This window comes from Mobula hypostoma, chromosome 3 (assembly GCF_963921235.1).
Source record: "Mobula hypostoma chromosome 3, sMobHyp1.1, whole genome shotgun sequence".
Classification (NCBI taxonomy): domain Eukaryota; kingdom Metazoa; phylum Chordata; class Chondrichthyes; order Myliobatiformes; family Myliobatidae; genus Mobula; species Mobula hypostoma.
Window position 1 is genome coordinate 100,162,106 of NC_086099.1, and position 20,625 is coordinate 100,182,730.

At 40.4% G+C, this 20,625-nt stretch overlaps 1 protein-coding gene across 2 annotated transcripts in view; it reads left to right on the forward strand.

Moving 5' to 3' along the window:
• Nucleotides 1–20,341, forward strand: part of rasgef1ba (RasGEF domain family, member 1Ba) — a 109,986-nt gene extending 89,645 nt beyond the window's left edge. For both annotated transcript variants that reach the window (XM_063042201.1, XM_063042202.1), the window contains 3 exons: nt 1,023–1,146; nt 12,864–12,936; nt 15,426–20,341. In XM_063042201.1, the coding sequence (XP_062898271.1) occupies nt 1,023–1,146; nt 12,864–12,936; nt 15,426–15,450 (222 nt within the window). In that variant the 3' untranslated portion in view covers nt 15,451–20,341. The remainder of the gene's footprint in view (nt 1–1,022; nt 1,147–12,863; nt 12,937–15,425) is intronic.
• The last annotated feature ends 284 nt before the right edge of the window (nt 20,342–20,625 follow it).

The following is a 20,625-nucleotide window of genomic DNA, read 5'->3' on the forward strand; positions in this document are numbered from 1 at the left end:
GTTTGTTATTGTCAGTTCAGCAGATTCCACCCCTGTACAAGAGAGACTGAAAGTGTGCGAAGGAGTTACACTGGAATTGCACCTTCTAATAATAGGACTGAATGTGTAGTTATTAGTAAATTTTATTTTGACTTTGAAGGAAGCCATTGGGCCCATCAATTTCATGCCCGTTTTCAGAACTATTTTACCAATCCCATTCTCCCACGTTTCTTCGGGAACCTATTCTCTCTCACATGCCTATCAACTCCACTCTGATGTCCTCAAGTCCACCTACCTTAAATCCATTAACATATCAACTACCACGTCGTTTGGACTTCTTAAACTGAATCCCTCAAAGAAAGATTGTAAGATAGGAAATGCAATCAGTAATACTAAGATATGTGTATGCTCAGCTATAGATAATTTACTCACACTGTTCTTTTGTTTGTGACTCTGACCAGTGGTATATTTTTGATCCAAATGCATCAATTTGGTGAATTATTTAATATTTATTGCCAATGAGCACGATTGATGTTCTTTAATATCCTCCAAGATCATAGTCCCAACATGATTGCATGAACATCGACTTCTCTAACTTCCGCTAGGCCCCACCTCCCCCCTCATACCCCATCTGTTACTTATTTTTATGCACACATTCTTTCTCTCACTCTCCTTTTTCTCCCTTTGTCCCTCTGAATATACCCCTTGCCCATCCTCTGGGTCCACCCCCCCCCCGTTGTCTTTCTTCCCGGACCTCTTGTCCCATGATCCTCTCATATCCCTTTTGCCTATCACCTGTCCAGCTCTTGGCTCTATCCCTCCCCCTCCTGTCTTCTCCTATCATTTTGGATCTCCCCCTCCCCCTCCAGCTTTCAAATCCCTTACTCACTCTTCCTTCAGTTAGTCCTGACGAAGGATCTCGGCCTGAAACGTCGACTGCGCCTCTTCCTACAGCTGCTGCCTGGCCTGCTGCGTTCACCAGCAACTTTGATGTGTGTTGCATGATTTAAACAGTTTTGACTTAATGTTTCTGCTTCTTTTAGAAATTCTGGGAGCTGGCAAAGCAAGTCAGTGAGTTTATGACTTGGAAGCAGGTGGAATGTCCCTTTGAGCGTGATCGTAAAATCCTTCAATATCTTCTCACAGCTCCTGTCTTCTCTGAAGATAGTAAGTTATTAGATACATCTGAAATTGAATTGTGCTGTTAAGATGATGAAATCCATACATTTTATTGAACACAAAGAGAAAGAACCTCTAGCAAACTGAGATATATAATGAAAATGACTAATTCATTTTCTGTAGGGTTTAGGCCAATCAAAAATATTTTTCTCATGGTAATTTTATCTACATATGTTATTATTACAACATGTAGATTTTGATGCTGCTTATAAATTTAATGTGTAAAATTCAAATAACATCATTATGTAAGCAGCCCTACAATGATTGCAAGCTTATAGTTATATTCATTCACACTTGCGTGACTGTTTTTTTTTGCCCATTTTTGATTGTGCTGGAAGGTCAGCGGCCTTCTTGAGCCAGGAGAATGTAAAGGTGTCTGCTCAGTATTGTTAGATGAGGAGCTTCATTTTGATCCGGTGACTGAGGGGGAATGGAAATATTCCAATTTGAGGTTATATGAGATCATGGAGGGGATGGATGACCTGTATCCTTGCTCCCCTTGTCCTTTCAGCATTAGAGGTGCTGGACTTGGAAGGTGGTGTCAAACAACACACATCAAAGTTGCTGGTGAACGCAGCAGGCCAGGCAGCGTCTCTAGGAAGACGCACAGTCGACATTTTGGGCCAGGTCCCTTCGTCAGGACTAACTGAAAGAAGAGCTAGTAAGAGATTTGAAAGTGGGAGGGGGAGATCCAAAATGATAGGAGAAGACAGGAGGGGGAGGATGGAGCCAAGAGCTGGGCAGTTGATTGGTAAAAGGGATATGAGAGGATCAGGAGACAGGAGGCCCAGGGAGAAAGAAAAGGGGGAGGGGGGAAAACCCAGAGGATGTGCAAGGGGTATAGTAAGAGGGACAGAGGGAGGAAAAGGAGAGAGAGAGAAAGAATGCGTGTATATAAATAAATAACGGATGGGGTACGAGGGGGAGGTGGGGCATTAGCGGAAGTTTGAGAAGTCAATGTTCATGCCATCAGATTGGAGGCTACCCAGACGGTATATAAGGTGTTGTTATGCATTTGTGAGTTGCTGAAAGATGACTTGGAATGCCTCGCTGATAACCACTCTTGGAAAAGTATAATCATAGTATGACTGAGTTTCTCATACAAATGGAGGGTACAATAGTTCAATCTAAAACCAGTGTATTCTGACTAAACAAAGGACACTACAATGGGATGAGGGAGGGTTTGGCTAGTGTAGACGGGGAAGACAGGCTATATGGTGGGACCGTTGAGGAACAGTGGAAGACTTTCAAAGAGATATTTCACGGTGCTCAACAAAAGTATATTCCAATTAAAAGCAATGACGGTAAGGGTGGGGAGATCCAGCCTCGGATAACTAAGGAAATAAAGGAAGGCATCAAACTAAAAGCTCGTGCATACAAAGTCGCCAAGAGTAGTGGGAAACTGGAAGATTGGGAAATCTTTGAAAAGCAACAAAGAACTGCAAAGCAAGCAAAGAAAGGGAAGATAGATTATGAAAATAAACTAGCACAAAGTATAAAAATGGATAGTAAAAGTTTTTATAATTATATAAAGCAGAAAAGGGTGGCTAAAGAGAATGTAGGTCCCTGGGAGGATGAGAAGGGGGAATTGGTATTGGGTAATGAGGAAATGGCAGGGGCTTTGAATGACTATTTTGTGTTGGTCTTCATTGTGGAGGACGCATCCAACATGATAAAAAGAAATGTTATGGATGCAGTGGGAGGTGAGGACCTTGATACAATAACTATCACTGAAGAGGTAGAGTTGAGCAAACTTGTGGGCTGAAGATAGATAAGTCCCCTGGTGCTGATGGAATGCATCTCAGGGTACTGAAAGAAATGGCGGAAGTTATAGTAGAGGCTTTAGTGATAACTCACTCTGACAAGTCCCAGCAGATTGGAAGACAACAAATGTCATGCCACTGTTCAAAAAAGGATGTAGGCAAAAGGCAAGTAACTGTAGGCCAGTTATTTTAACATCTGTAGTTGAGAAAATGGTTGTAGCTATCATTAAAGAAGAAATAGCAAGTCATCTGAAAATAAGTCGATCCATCAGGCAGATGCAGCAGGGATTCAGCAAAGGCAGGTCCTGCTTGACAAACTTACTGGAGTTCTTTGAGGATATAATGAGTGCAGTGGATAGAGGGGAACAGATGGACATTATTAACTTGGATTTCCAGAAGGCATTTGATAAGGTGCTACATAAAAGACTTATCTATAAGATAAAGATGCATAGAGTTGCGAGTGATGTATTAGCATGGATAGTGGATTGATTAACTAATAGAAAGCAGACAGCTGGCATATATGGGTGTCACTCTAGTTAGCAATCAGTGGTGGGGTTGGTGCTGGGTCAGCAACTGTTCACGATATACATTAATGATCTGGAAGAGGGAACCAAGTGTAGTGTATCTAAGTTTGCTGATGATACTAAATTGAGTGGAAAAGCAAATTGTGCAGAAGATACAGAGAGTCTGCAGAGAGGCATAGATAGGTTAAGTGAGTGGGCAAGGATCTGGAAGATGGAGTAATGTTGGTAAATGTGAGGTCATCCACTTTGGAAGGAAAAATGAAAGAGCAGATGATTATTTAAATAGTAAAATATTGCAGCATGCTGCTGTGCAGAGGGACTTGGGAGTGCTTGTGCATGAATCACAAAGACCGGTTTGCAGGTGCAGCAGGCTATCAAGAAGGCAAATGGGATGTTGGCCTTCATTGCTAGAGGGATTGAATTTAAGAGCAGGGAGGTTATGCTGCAACTGTACAGGGTACTGGTGAGGCCACACCTGGAGTACTGCGTGCAGTTCTGGTCTCCTTACTTGAGAAAGGATATACTGGCTTTGGAGGCAGTGCAGAGGAGGTTAACTAGGTTGATTCTAGAGACGAGAGGATTAGACTATGAGGAGAGATTGAGTCCCCTGGGATTGTACTCACTGGAATTCAAAAGAATGAGAGGAGATATTGTAGAGGCATATAGAATTATGAAAATAAGAAAGAGGCAGGAAAGTTGTTTCCACTGGTAAGTGAAACTAGAACTAGGGGACATAGCCTCATATCTGGGGGAGTAGATTTAGGATGAGGAGGAACTGCTTTTCCCAGAATGTGGTGAATCTGTCGAATTCTTTGCCCAATGAAGCAGTGGAGGTTACCTGAGTAAATATATTTAAGACAAGGTTGGATAGATTTATGCATAGTGGGGTTAATTAAGGGTTATGGGGAAAAGGCAGGTAGATGGAGATGAGTCCATGGTCAAATCAGCCATGATCTTATTGAATGGCAGAGCAGGCTCGATGGGCTAGATTGCCTACTCCTGCTCCTATTTCTTATGTTCTTATGTCTGCTGTAACTACAGTGGGCACTGTATGATACTGAGTTTGAATATTGCTGTACCTGTACTCCTATGAACAAATAGAGAACGTTCAATCCATAAGACCATAAGACATAGGAGCAGAATTAGGCAGTTCAGCCCATCGAGTCTGCTGCACTGTTCCATCATGGCTGATTTATTATCTCTCTCAACCCTATTCTCCTGCCTTCTCCCAGTAATATTTGACACCCTGACAAATCACGCATCTGCCAACCTCTGTTTTAAATAGACCCAATAACTTGGCCTCCACAGCTGTCTTTGTTAATGAATTCCACAGATTCACTACCATCTGGCTAAAGAAATTCCTCCTCATCTCTGTTCTGAATGGACATCCCTCTATTCTCAAGCTGTGCCCTCTGGGCCTTGACTCAGCCACGATAAGAAGCCTCCTCTCCAGATCTGCTCTATCTAAGCTTTTATATATTTGATAGATTTCAATAAGTTTCCTCCCTCAGTCTTCTAAACTCCGGTGATTACAGGCCCAGAGCCATCAAATGCTCTCACACGTTAACCCTTTCATTCTTGGAATTCTTTAATCATTTGTGCCTTTGAATGGTTGGAACTTTAGTAACATATCATGTTACAAAGTACAAGACTACTTAAATGGTCTTGGATTTACTGTATCTATATGACTGCTATCAGTAATTTTCTGGTCAGTGGTAACATCATCCCCCTCCATCCCTTCAAAAGCATAAATAGTCGTGAGTTAAATAGTCATAGTCATAGTCATACTTTATTGATCCCCGGGGAAATTGGTTTTCGTTACAGTTGCACCATAAATAATAAATAGCAATAGAACCATAAGTAGTTAAATAGTAATATGTAAATTATGCCAGTAAATTATGAAATAAGTCCAGGACCAGCCTATTGGCTCAGGGTGTCTGACCCTCCAAGGGAGGAGTTGTAAAGTTTGATGGCCACAGGCAGGAATGACTTCCTATGACGCTCTGTGCTGCATCTTGGAGGAATGAGTCTCTGCCTGAATGTACTCCTGTACCCACCCAGTACATTATGTAGTGGATGGGAGACATTGACCAAGATGGCATGCAACTTAGACAGCATCCTCTTTTCAGACACCACCGTGAGAGAGTTCAGTTCCATCCCTACAACATCACTGACCTTACGAATGAGTTTGTTGATTCTGTTGGTGTCTGCTACCCTCAGCCTGCTGCCCCAGCACACAACAGCAAACGTGATAGCACTGGCCACCACAGACTCGTAGAACATCCTCAGCATCGTCCATCAGATGTTAAAGGACCTCAGTCTCCTCAGGAAATAGAGACGGCTCTGACCCTTCTTGTAGACAGCCTCGGTGTTCTTAGACCAGTCCAGTTTATTGTCAATTCGTATCCCCAGGTATTTGTAATCCTCCACCATGTCCACACTGACCCCCTGGATGGAAACAGGGGTCACTGGTACCTTAGCTCTCCTCAGGTCTACAACCAGCTCCTTAGTCTTTTTCACATTAAGCTGCAGATAATTCTGCTCACACCATGTAACAAAGTTTTCTACTGTAGCCCTGTACTCAGCCTCATCTCCCTTGCTGATGCATCCAACTATGGCAGAGTCATCCGAAAACTTCTAAAGATGACAAGACTCTGTGCAGTAGTTGAAGTCCGAGGTGTAAATGGTGAAGAGAAAGGGAGACAAGACAGTTCCCTGTGGAGCCCCAGTGCTGCTGATCACTCTGTCGGACACACAGTGTTGCAAGCACACGTACTGTGGTCTGCTGTGCAGTCCTCAACATTCTCTATTGAAGTGATGGAGTGTGCCAATTTATGAAGTTGCTGAGACGTTTTGGATCTAGCACACCGCATGGTGGAGCTACTGTGATGTCTTGGTGCAGAGATTAACTTCCCAAAATCACAGCCGGTGGAAGCCTTTCCATCCATCCTTTACTCCATGTTGCTTCACTTGCTCAAATGTTGCCTACATGTCAGGGATTTTGCCTCTAGAAGTCAGAATTTTTATCCATGTTTAGGGCAAGTATTAAATACGATCTGGAGCTGAGTATCTCCGGTGGAATGGAAACTGAGATTTAATGAGTAGGATGTTTGTGAGTACATCACTTCCAATATTAGACTTCCATTTGCTGTATTGGAAATGGAGAGTGGAGTTGGTTTATTATTGTCATATGTACCAAGATACAGTGAGAAGCTTGTCTTGCATACTGTTCAAACGGATCAATTCTTTACATAGTGCATTGAAAGGTCTTTGATTATTTTGCCTGCTTTACTGAGGCAGTGAGAAAGATAGACAGAGGCCATGGAGAGGATTTGCTGAGCTGTGTCACAAATCCGCAGTTTCTCGCAGTCACATCCAGTGCAGTTGCTATACCGAACCATTATGCATCCAGATAGGATGCTTTTCATGGTGCAATGATTAAAAATTAAAAATTGGAGACGTGCCAAATTTCTTTAGCCTTCTAAAGAAGAGGAGGTGTTGTTGAGCGACCTTTCTTGGCCATGACATCTACATGCTTGGATCAGGTAGGCTATTGATGTCCAAATGTTAACTTTCAACTTCACTAACTAAAAACATTTTTGAACATATTTTATAAGTGATTGCTTTTCCAATAAAATTAAATCACATTGCCTTAGATTTCTTTGTACCTTTTAACACTACTATGCTGCTCAAGTATTTTTATTATATGGCTGATGGGTGGCACGGTAGCATAGTGGTTAGCAAAGCACTCTGCAGTACAAACAAGCTGGGTTCAATTCCCGCCACTCTCTGCAAGCAGTTTGTAAGTTCTCCCTGTGCCTGTGTGGGTTTCCTCTGTGTGCTCCTGTTTCCTCCCACAGACCAAAGGCGTACCAGTTGGTAGATAATTGGCCATTGTAAATTGCCCTGTCAGTTGCCTAGGATTAAAGCAGCGGTTGTGGCTCGAAGGGCTGGAAGAGCCTATTCTGTGCTGTATAACAATAAATATATAAAAATAAAAACTGTTACCAGGCTTGGTAAGTAACTTCATCTCATTAGTTTATGGCAATTTATTTTAGAAGTGTGTGGTATTCATCAATGCTTCAATTTGACAGTTAATAGTGTTTACTGGACTTGTCAAGGGACAGAGTTTAAAAAACTACAATTCTGCTACTGTAGTCCATAGTGATGACTGAAATGGATAATGAGTTTGTTCTAAGGATGGATATATTGTGAATTGTTCACACATTTATCTTCGAATTCCTTGAACAAAATAGTTAATTTCTCATTGCAAGATACTTTAAAACACTGATATTGCATTTTGATTTCTTTTGGAATATGTCACTGCACTTCTGCTCATGTTCAGTACTTGCGTTATGTTTGAGGCACAGATCATAAGCTGCACTGTGTGAGACATTATTCGTGGCAATGATGTAACTTGATTGAATTATAATTGCTCAGGAACAATAATTCTGACAAATTGCATTTAAATGTTTAGTTTCCAGAGGAGCATCTGTTAAGCATTCATTCTTCCAGTAATATTCATCATGTTTTTGTTATGTTTTGTGACTCCAGAAAACAATTGAAAGAAAAACAGAGGAGCCAGGATACTTGCCTGCTTATTTTTTCCCCTTTTTTTGTTAGGTGAAGCGCTCACAAATAAAGAATAATTAATCAAACAGTAAAGATTTACTATATTACTCGAAATTTGCTGAAATATTAAATGCATTACACTCTTCCCTGCTCAGCTCAATATAGAATGCATCTCAACTCAAATATGTAATGCATTGTTCTCCAGCCGTCTTAGGTATATAGTGTACTACATATTATAATGTACTACTATATAGACATCCAGAGCATAGTAAATTTCAAATTGTCCCATTGAGGCCTAAAGATTTAATCACTGCGGAGGATTTCTTCCTCGTCTGGGATAACATCTTCCTTGAAGAGGGCGGTGGGGTGTGGTCACTCTGCTGGCAGGTAAGACTTGAGGCTGTAAAACAATCTCAGGTTCTGGGAGCTTCTCCCTTTTCCCCTTCACATGCATTTTGAATTATATTTCTGATAATATTTTGTTTTATGTGCTATGCATGAGATATATATTATAGGTGCACTGTGGTCTAAAGGAACATTGTTTCGTTTGGTTGTATATATGTACAGTCAGATAACAATAAACTTGAACTTCAAATTGACCTAATCAAAGGTTTTTATCAGTTTCCTAAAACTAAAACCCACAAACATACTAATTTAATTGCTGTTCGTAATTAAACTTGAACATGTTACTCCCATTATAATAATGCTTTTATCCCACTTGAACCAATGGTATCGATAGCTTGCAGTTAATTTGTATGGTGCAGAAAACATAATTTGATAGTTAGGATTAATAAAATTAAAAATATATCTTGTATTTATCTTAGCATTTTTAGAAGTCATGAATATATTACACAAATTGGAATAAGCTCCAATTAGTTTAATTATCTGTTCACATTCTGAGCACTGAGATTAAGGCTGCCAATAGTGAGATTTTAACTTCTTAAATGCAATGATATGTTAAAATGAGAAAGTAATTCAGTGATATAGTACTAAGAATTTTTCCACTAAAAATATTAATCAATAACTTCAAAGACAGAGGAATAGTATTTTATTGGATTGTCTGGTAGTTGCCGGAAGTATCCTGATTTACAGCTGTAAATGTTGTAATGTTTAATTGTTTCCTGAATCAAATGATTTTAAGCAATAAAACATGGTCCCTTTATTGGATTCTAAAAGAGGGAAGCTGAACCACAGCTGCAGCTTGAGTTGAGATATATCTCCTGCTGCCTTTGAAATTCAAATTGTAACAAAAGAGATTAAAAAGAGTATCTTTCTCAATTATACAAAACTGTCAGATTAAAACTATATGCCTGTTGAACATCCGTAACAAGGCTGGGCAAATTGAAACAAAGGTTTGACTTACCATAGCTATAAGGCCATTGAGTGTTACCTATTTTGTCTCCTTTTTATGATCAAAAATGACATGTTTCACACACTTGAATTCCACTCCCCCCCCCACCGCCGATTTGTCTTTAGTTTAACTGAGCAGTTAGCACTATATTGACCTAAGAGTTGTTGAGACGGAATAGAAAATGTACCTTTTATTAAGATTAAGATTTCAAGCTCCAAATCTGGAAGCAATCTTCCAGGCTGACTTGAATGTTTACTCAAGTGACTAACATAATATGGCAAGTTATTGCTGGGATACAAGTCTAAAAGAGAAAGAACAGGCATAAAGGAGAGACCATTATGGAGGGGCAGGAAATGTTGAAGAAACAGCTAGGCTGCAGAAGGACTTAGACAGATTAGGAGAATGGGCAAGAGAGTGGCAAATGAAATACAATGTTGGAAAATGCATAGTCAAGCACTTAGGTAGTAGAAATAAATGTGCAGGCTATTTTCTAAACAGGGAGAAAGTCCAAAACTCTGATGTGGAAAGGGACTGGGAAGTCCTTGTGCAGAACACCCTAAAGGTTAACTTGCAGGTAGAGTCAGTGATAAGGAAGGAAAATGTAATGTTAGCATTCATTTCAAGAGGTCTAGAGTACAAGAGGAGGGTTGTGATGTGGAGTCTTTATAAGCACTTGTCAGGGTCCTCATCTAAGAGGCTTTGTAAGGCACCGGTGAGAACTCACCTTGAGTATTGTGAACAGTTTTGGGCTCCTCATCTAAGAAAATATGTGCTGGCATTGGCGAAAGTTCAGAGGAAGTTCACAAGGATGATTCCAGAAATGAAAGGTTATCATACGAGAAACGTTTGATAGCTCTGGGTCTGGACTTGCTGGAATTTAGAGGGATGGTGGGGATCTCACAGAAACCCTTCAAATGTTGAAAGGCCTACACAGTGTAGATGTGGAAAGGATGTTGCCCATGGTGGGGGAGTCATGGACAAGAGGGCACAGCCTCAGGATAGAGGGACACCCAATTAAGGCAGAGATGTGGAGAAATCTCTTTACCAGAGGGTGGTGAATTTGAAGAATTTATTACCGCAGGCAGCTGTGGAGGCCCGGTCGTTGGGTGTGTTTAAGGCAGAGCTTGATGGGCTCTTGATTGGACATGCATCAAAGGTTAAGGGGAGGAGGCCAGGAGTGGGGTTGAATAGGGAAGAAAAGGATCGGCCATGATTGAATGGTGGAGCAGACTCAATGGGCCAAATGGCCTAATTCTGCTCATATGCCTTATGGTTTTATTATTTAGTATTTAGCAGTGTTTATTACACCTTAAAATATAGGAGAAGAATAAAGCTATTCAGCCCATTCAGTCTACTTGAACTGCCATTCAATCATGGCTACCCATTTTACTGTCTTCTCCTGTAACCTTTAACCCCCTTACCATTTAAGAATCTATCAGTCTCTGTCTTGAATATGCCCAGTGACTTGCCTCCACAGCACTCTGTGGCAACAAATCACAGATTTTCCACCTCCTAACTGAAGAAATTCCTCCTCATCTCAGTTTTAAAGGGGTGTCCCATTTCGAGGCTGTGTCCTCATCCTAGATGCTCCTACTAATGGAAATGTCCTCTCCACATCCACTCTAATGAGTCCTTTTAGTACCTGATAGGTTTCAATGAGATTCCCCTCATCGTTTTGATCTACACTGAGTAGAGACCCAGCGTTATCAGACACTACTCATACATCAAGCCTTTCATTTCTAGGATCAATCTCGTACCCTGCTTGAGACTGTCCCGAGGGCCAGCACATCCTTCCTTAGAAACGTGGCCCAATGTTGTCCACGGTATTCCAAACGCAGTCTGACCAACACCTGATGAAGCCTCAGCAGTACATTTTTATGTTCCAGTCCTCTTGAGATGAATGCTGAGAATGCATTTCTCCTTCTGGTGAACAAATTTACCCTCCCCACTTCCTGTATTCCCCTCTCTGACCTTTCACTTCTCACCTGCCTATTACTTCCCCGTGGGTACCCTCACTCCCATAGTCCACTCTCCTCTCCTATCAGGTTCTTTCTTCTCCAGCTCTCAACTTTTCCTACCCTCCTGCCTTCACCTATCACCTTCCAACTAGCTTCTTTCCCCTGCCTTCCCCACCTTTTTATTCTGGCACCTTCCCCCTTCCTCCTCAGACCTGAAGAAGGCCTTGGCATGAAACTTTGACTGTTCATTTCCATAGATGCTGCCTGGCCTGCTGAGTTCCTCCAGCATTTTGTGTGTGTTGCTTTGGGTTTCCAGCATCTACAGAATTTCTCATGACAGTGATTGACATTGCATTTGTCTTCTGTGCTGCTGACTAAAATCCTCACTGAAATGCACCTGGAATCAGTGCTTTGATGGGATGTGATCATCATTGCAGGTGTTGATCTTCACAATAACAGTTGGCAGCTTGAGAGCAAGTGTCCTTTCTTTAGACTGTGCTGTAGGCTGATGAAAGTCTATAGAATATTACTCTTGTTTTCTAATCATCTCTTTCAATAGAGCTCACAGGGAGATCTATCCAACCGAGAGCCCACAGAACCAGATTTCTTAAATTAAAAGCTTGGAAGATCTTTCTGGCGATTTGTGGTACTTAAATCTGTGGAAAGGTTGGATTAAATGAAATGAAAAAAAGGGTTGCAGGTTGAAGACTTGCACTGGCAGAGACATCAGAGCCAAATGCGCATCCTGTACTCTTAGTCTTAGAGTTACAAGATATCCAGCACAGAGATGGTCGTTCGGCCCATCAGCTGAGCAGTATTTATTTACACCAATCCCAAAGTAATCCCATGTTGTTTTCCCGACATCCTTCAAAGCTCAAAATAAATTGTATTATCCACTGTATATGTCACCGTATACTACCCTGAGCTGTTATTTTGCAGGCATACTCAACAAACCTATTGAATAGCAACTATCACAGGATCAATGAAAGATCAGAGTGCAAATGCAAATACAAATCAATAGCAATAAATAACAAGAACATGAGACAAAGAGTCAATGAAAGTGAGTCTATAGGATGAGGGAACATGTCAATGACAGGGCAAATGAAGTTGAGTGTAGTTATCCACCTTTTGTTCAAGAACCTGATGGCTGAGGAGTAGTAACTGTTCTTGAACCTGGTGGTGTGAGTCCTGAGGCTCTTGTACCTTCTACCTGATGGCAGCAGTGGGAAGAGAGCATGGCCTGGGTGGCAGATATCCGTGACAATGGATGCTGCTTTCCTGAGACATCGTTTCATATGAATGTGCTCAATGGTTGGAAGGACTTGACTGTGACATGCTAGGCCAAATCCACGACTTTTTGTAGGATTTTCCATTCAAAGGCATTGGTGTTTCCATACAAAAGGAGATGATTCTTACCTCCTTTGAGATTCTCATCTATATCTCAATGTGTCTGAAATAAGCAGGAGCTTTATAAAGTAGAATTGGATTATAACAATCACAATAATATAATGCTGCTTGTTCTTCTTTTATTCCTTAGCACTTTACTTGGCATCCTATGAAAGTGAAAGCCCAGAGAATCATGTTGAAAAAGAGAGGTGGAAGACTCTAAGGTAAACATCAAAACTCCAATCCTCATGAACAAGTTATTACACAGTTATCCATATACTTAAATCACAAAATAATTATATTTTTCATTTCATATGCTTTTGTTTGAGGATCGATGGGATAAGCATGTTTTGATCTATTAGTGATTGTAAGCTTTCATGCTAATTCTCCATTGAACTTCTGCCAAACCATAACAGATGCTTGAGACTGGAAAAACAAAAGAAGGCAAAGGGAATTCCTGTAATTGCTTTAAAAATGGCATAAACCCACACTCATCCCTTTATAAAAAGTGGTGGGCTGTGGAACTTCTGTAAAGTGTTCTGCTTGCCTTGACCCGTTTGAGTGTAGGCTCGCCTGCAAGACAGGTAGCTATAGAACTTCCTCAGGAGCTCAGGTATTAGGATTAATAATAGCATAAGTAGAGGTCTGATGACTGATGATTTAAATTAGCCTCATACCTATTCTGAAATTCACTGTGTGCTAAGTGTTTTAACATTAAAATAAATTCAGCTCATACTTTGCAATTTCAAGATACAATATTTATCTACCTTCTGAAGTATATGACAACGTAACTGACAAGCAATGGTAGGTTTTGAGGAGGATGGTGGTTGAGAGTGGGGTGAAGGGAGGATAGCAGGGAAGCAGGTGCAGAATTTTGAAGGAAATATCATAGTATTCATCTTGGGAGGCAAAGCCTTCGCAACCAAATTTGGAGCAAATACATTATTAGATAGACAAGAGTCCAGAAATCGAGCAGTATCATTATACTGGATGAGATGGCAGATGGGGAGGAGCAAGATTCTGGATAAATATGGAGACCATGAGAACGGGAACTTAATTATGGGATAGTGAGAGAAGTACTGGGTAAAAGGGCATGAATAGAACTCAGAATTATGGATGATCTGAAGTTTGTGGGGAATGAAAATTGAGAGACTGAGCAGGATTGCGTGAATTAGCCAGCTTAATGCCGAAGAGGGCCATTGTAATTTACACATGTTGGCATTCAGTAATGAGTGGTTTGGAAGTAATTGAAGTAATAATTCAACTGAGAAAAGTCTTTGAATGATAGTGTTATTCTGCCATTATTTTTGTCATAAAACTTAAAATTGATAGTACTGGAAATAATTTGCAAGATGTGTAGCTGGGGTGATTGATGGTTGGGTTGAATTGCTCTCCGATCTTGCCAGTTTACTCGGGCTGATTTTGATCCTTGATCATACTTGTAAGCCGATGCGATCAAAATTCCAGACCACAACACATGATATTTGCCACACAATCAGCGATGAGATTTCCTCCCCACATCGCAACTGAGTTTTGAATTAGACAATAGACAATAGGTGCAGGAGCAGGCCATTCGGCCCATCAAGCCAACACCGCCATTCACTGTGATCATGGCTGATCATCCACAATCAGTATCCAGTTCCTGCCTTATCCCCATAACCTTTGATTCCGCTATCTTTAAGAGCTCTATCCACCTCTTCTTTGAAAGCATCCAGAGACTTGGCCTCCACAGCCTTCTGGGGCAGAGCATTCCATATATCCACCACTCTCTGGGTGAAAGAGTTTTTCCTCAACTCCATTCGAAATGGCCTACCCCCTATTCTTAAACTGTGGCCTTTGGTTCTGGACTCACCCATCAGCGGGAACATGCTTCCTGCCTCCAGCGTGTCTAATCCCTTAATAATCTTATATGTTTCAATAAGATCCCCTCTTAGCCTTCTAAATTCCAGAGTATACAAGCCCAGTTGCTCCAATCTTTCGACATATGACACTCCCGCCATCCCGGGAATTAACCTTGTGAACCTACGCTGCACTCCCTCAATAGCAAGAATGTCTTTCCTCAAATTTGGAGACCAAAACTGCACACAGTACTCCAGGTGTGGTCTCACCAGGGCCCTGTACAGCTGCAGAAGGACCTCTTTGCTCTTATACTCAATTCCCCTTGTTATGAAGGCCAGCATGCCATTAGCTTTCTTCACTGCCTGCTGTACTTGCATGCTTGCTTTCAGTGACTGACGTACAAGAACACCTAGATCTTGCTGTGCTTCCCCTTTTCCTAACTTGACTCCATTTAGATAATAATCTGCCTTCCCGTTCTTACCACCAAAGTGGATAACCTCACATTTATCCACATAAAACTGCATCTGCCATGCATCTGCCCACTCACCCAGCCTGTCCAAGTCACCCTGCATTCTCATAACATCCTCCTCACATCCTCCTCAAATTTCACACTGCCACCCAGCTTTGTGGCATCGACAATTATGTCGATTCAGCTGATTGAAAAGTATAGAAAGGTCAGATATTTGGAGGACACACCACCATCAACAGCACACTGACAACGTCTCCTCGCATAGTGATGAAACATTCGCAAGTAAATTGCCAAGATCAGAGAACAACTCAATCCAACCTTTGATAGTACTTTTTTTCATTTTCCTGTTTTACTAATTGGTTGCTTATGTATGCGCTTGAAGTAATGTATTTCTTTTCCTTGCAGATCAACACTTCTAACTAGGGTTTAGCCCAGACATAAAATGCTTTATAGTGGGCCACAAATGTGCGATGCTTTGCAATAACTGACCTTCAAGAGCAGGAGACTTGGACATCAGTGGAGTAGAATTCATGCACTAAGGACAATGAATCTCAATGAGACTAAAGCATAAATAGACACCAGTTTCACTGGTCACAGAACTATATGTGAATGTGTGTTTTTGTTTTGGTTCTGCTTGATGCTGGCAAATTTATTGCAAGTTGAAGGTCATTTAACTGGTGTTGTGGATTGATCCTCAGCATTTCCAGCTGGTTATTCTCTGCTGTTTCAGATAGAACCTCAGAACTAGGTGCTGGTCTCCACCTGGCCTTATAAATATTGGGATTAAAATGAACTCTGAATGGCTGCTGGTCAGTGTAATGGAAAACAAATACTAATATAATAATGTTCATGACAATGTTCACGCATTTACATTACTGGAATGCAATAGATTTGTATGATATGGCAAGTTAGTTAAATCCATGAGCAAATCGTTTACATAGTACATAATGTAAATATTTTATGTTTAAGTATGAGTTACTAGGTAGGTTTTAAGATACTCCAGAGATTTAAAGTAACACTGAGAATGGAAATGTTAGAATGTTATTTTCGTATTTGTAAGAATTTAAAAAAAACATTTTAATTCTTTTATAATATGTTTAGTAATCACCACATACTCAAATAGTGACACAAAAAACAATGACATTTTGTACAGGGATACTTGCAAATTTGTTGATAAAACTGTAACCCATCACTTAACCCGCAGAATTCAACATTCTGCATTCTGTGAGTTGCATCAGCATTAGGATTGTAGAGTATCCTACATTGGAAGACTATATCCTATATCCATGACCTGCTTGCAGTAGCTGTAAGCATTTAGAAATATTTATTCTAGATCTATTACGAAAGACACATGAACTATTTAAAGGAAAACAAAAGAACATAGCTCCAAGAAGTTAAAGTGCCAGTGATTCATTAATGGAGCTGTCAATATAATATATTTGTTTCTATAAAGCATGTGAATGATGGCTGAATTTTGTAAGTTTCTTTTTCCTGCCATTAAGTTTTTTTTTAAGAAGCAGTCATAATATTGTGGTTAACTTATCTGTATATATCTTTTGTGTACATCAGAATGTACTTTAAATGCTTAGATTGCTTAGAAAGGAATTTAAAAGAAATGTGGTGGCGATTTTGTAAATTATGGATCTTCTTTTACCTTGCAAGACTAATTTCGTATTAAATTTTGGCATAGTTCAGTCTTCAAATTACTGATGCATTAGAGATGTAATTCTAGTCATGCATTACCAGTTCAACAATGTTATGCAGCAGATGTGTTTTGTGTCAGCAAGTATTAGTGAATCTATCTATGCAAGTTCAATATTTCTGTGCATCACAATAGTGGGATCAAAGATCAAATGACAGCATTACAACTATGTAGCAGGAATGATCCCACTTCCACCCTTAGAAGTTTTCATCTTTTACAACATTGAACCGCAGTGGATTTAATTTGTTTTTTTTTTGACACTGATTAACAGAAAAAGTGAAAGTAGATCTCCAAGTGACCTCAATTAATTACAAATATAAAACACAAAATAATTGATTGCGTAAGTATTCGCCCACTTCAAGTCAGTATTTAGTGGATGCACCTTTGGTAGCAATTACAGCCTTGAGTCTGTGTGGATAGGTCTCTTATCAGCTTTGCACATCTGCAATTTTTCCTCATTCTTCTTTACAAAACTGCTCAAGCTCTGTCAGATTGCATGAGGCTTGTAATTGAACTGTCCTTTTCAAGTCCAGACACAAATACTGAACTGGATTGAGGTCTGTACTCTGACTTGGCCACTCCAGGACCTTATCTTTGTTATTTTTAAACCATTTCTGTGCAGCTTTGGCTTTATGCTTGGGGTCACTGTCTTGCTGGAAGACAAATCTTGTCCGAAGTTGCAGTTCTCTTGCAGACAGCATCAGGTTTTCCTCCAGGATTTCCCTGTATTTTGCTGCATTCATTTTACCCTCTACCTTCACAAGCCTTTCAGGGCCTGCTGCAGTGAAGCATCCCCACAGCATGATGCAGACACCACCATGCTTCACGGTAGGGACAGTGTGTTTTTGATAATGCGTGGTTTTTACGCCAAGCATAGCGTTTAGTCTGATGGCCAAAAAACTCGATTTTGGTTTCATCAGACCATAGAACCTTCTTCCAGCTGATTTCAGAGTTTCCTCAAATGCCTTTTGGCAAACTCTAGCCTGGATTTCTTGTGGTTTTTTTGCCAACAGTGGCTTTCTCTTTGTCACTCTCTCATAAAGCTGCAACTGGTGAAGCACCTGGTCAACAGTTGTTGTATGCAATCTCCCCTATCTCAGCCACTGAAGCTTGTAACTCCTCCAGAGTTGTCAAAGGTTTCTTGGTGGTCTCCCACACTAGTCCCCTTCCTGCATGGTCACTCAATTTTTGAGGATGCCCTGCTCTAGGCAAATTAACATTTCCTGATGATTGCCTTAACTGTACTGCAAGGGATATTCGGCAACTTGGGAATGTTCTTGTATCCATCTCCTGACTTGTGCTTTTCAATAACCCTTCTGCAGAATTGCTGGAAGTGTTCTTTTGTCTTCATGGTGTAGTTTATGCCAGGGTGCTGATACACCAGCAACTGGACTCTACAGATACAGGTGTATGTTTACTACAGTCAATTGAACCACTTTGACTGCACACAGGTGATTTCCATTTAACTAATTATGTGACTTCTAAAACCACTTGGCTGTACCAGTGATGATTTGGTGTGTCATATTAAATGAGGTGGATACTTGAGCAATCAATTATTTTGCATTTTATATTTGTAATTAACTTAGATCACTTTGCAGAGATCTGTTTACAGTTTGACACGAAAGAATCTTTTCTGTTGATCAGTGTCAAAAGCCAAATTAAATCCACTGCGATTCAATGTTATAAAACAATAAAACATGAAAACTTACAAGGGGGTTGAATACTTTTTTTTATAGACACTGTATAGTGATGAAACACTGCACCTTCAAACACACGAGATGGGAGAACCTCCACAGAGATTTGCTCAATAGTGTGTCGATCATTTGTGAGTAGTGCATAGAGAGAGATATTTACACTCTAATTACATTAGATAAATATGGTAAATATTTATAAATGTGTGGAAAATAGTAATCTGAGTTTATGCTGATTTGATCACACATATTATATTTACTGCAGGAGAAAACAGGCAATGCTGACACAAAATGCAAACAATTAACTTGAACTGAAGTGATTTGGGGTTTACCAGTGAATCCTCAAGTAAATTATACCGTGTTCTGCGCTGAAATGTGTCAGTGTGAGTCACAGTGCTTAGATGGAATTTTGCTTGCTTTTAAAAAAATATCATGATTCCTGAAGTGGAAAGAGCATATAAGGTAGCACGAGTTCAGTATCTACCCAAAATGATCCACTTAGTCTTGCTGGTTCAGAGTGTCTTGTTAGACTGGCAACAACAAAGAGGTTTGAATCTTGTTTTACAACTGGTAGGTTTTTATTTGAAATGGTATTTACCCAAGCTTATACATTAGAGAAAGGGGAACAAAGTAGCATATACAAACTGGCTTGTGGTCATTTGCTGAGATGGGATATATGCCTTTATGCCTGAATAATCCAAGGAAGAGGCTGAAAATGGCCCATTTGAAAAGAATATTTGAATTGTAGATTTATTCTTATTTCTCACCAAAGCCATCGGAGTCCGCTGTCAGTCAGAGTTGACCATGAATATTGCATCCTAGCTGTCTAGATACACAAGCCTGGGCAGTACGATACGGAGACCGTGCTATTGCCCATGTAGCAAGCTCCCCCTCTCCACGCAACTGATGAACCCAGAGGAACAGCACAGACTGATACAGTTTGGTACCAGCTGCGTCGCAGGAGTTGCCAGTCAGCATTGAACTCAATGTAGGACTGCCTTAGGGACTCCAGCTCTGGACTTTTTCCCTTGGGGTTACTACGGAAGACTTCCCCATGAGTGGGTATAGCTACAAGGCAGCAGAGGTTTGAGATGTTTTTTCCTTCTCCTAGCTGAGCTGCCAGCCATGTCTAACGAGCCCCATCTGCCCAAAGCGACTGGTTTTAAGGCGCCAGTAACCGACCTTTACTCCTTCTCCTGTCAGTAGAAAAGGTCCCACTGGGTTTAGTAGCTAAGCCACATGTAAAGGCCAGGAGCTGGACTTGGTTGTTAAAGACTATTTGAGGTACATGCTACTGGGAGCATTTAATAGGTAGTGGGGGCTTGTCCCCATTACCACCCCCGGCTATAACAACCCTAAGGAACCACCAAAACTAGGGAAACCACATTTAATTCTGAAGTGATTTTGGGAACCCAAATTTTGGATTTGCAAAAGGTAAAGATTGATGTTGTATTTGGGAGAATAATTTATGCATAGGTCAACCAGTGCTCCAAACTGGATTTTTTTTTATTTCAAGAAGGGCTTTGAGATTCCCAGCTTTCAGAAATCAGTTTTAATAAAAGAAACTTACAGGTTTGTTTTTGGGATCTATGGTTTGTTAGCACACTTTTCTTGACTATCGCCAAATACCAATTCACTTCAAGAAGATTTTTCTATAAACTTAGCTACCTTTTAAAAATTCTGTAATGAATGTTCATTTGCTACTCATGCTGTTAATTGTCTAATTATGCAGAGATGTCTCCCATGCAAGGATGGCCATGTTCTGCTAGGAGAGATGTTGAAAATAGAGGGAACAGCAGTATGTCTATAGGACATAATTAAAAACAATGAAATAAATCATTGATAGAATTTTACTCAATTTTCCTGGTCCTGCATGTTTTTTTGAAGCATAATACATCTGAACACAATGAGCTTGATGAACTGTTAGTTGGTAACAGTTATTCAGCAGCTTCTGGTGAAGCCTTACTCCTTCACCAACTTTATGGAAACATTCCCTGTTGAGAGAATGGCTATAGAAGTGCATGGAATATTGTCTAATTCTTGTAGCCTCTTGATACACATCCACGAAATCTAGCAGAAAATATTATGGCTTATTCTATCAATGGGAATTAAATATTTTTTGTTTTTGTTTAATTTGTTTCTGAATCCATTCCTTACTTCCCACTTCATTTATTTCTGTACTTGGTTTCCAGTTGAATAGCTTATGCTAACT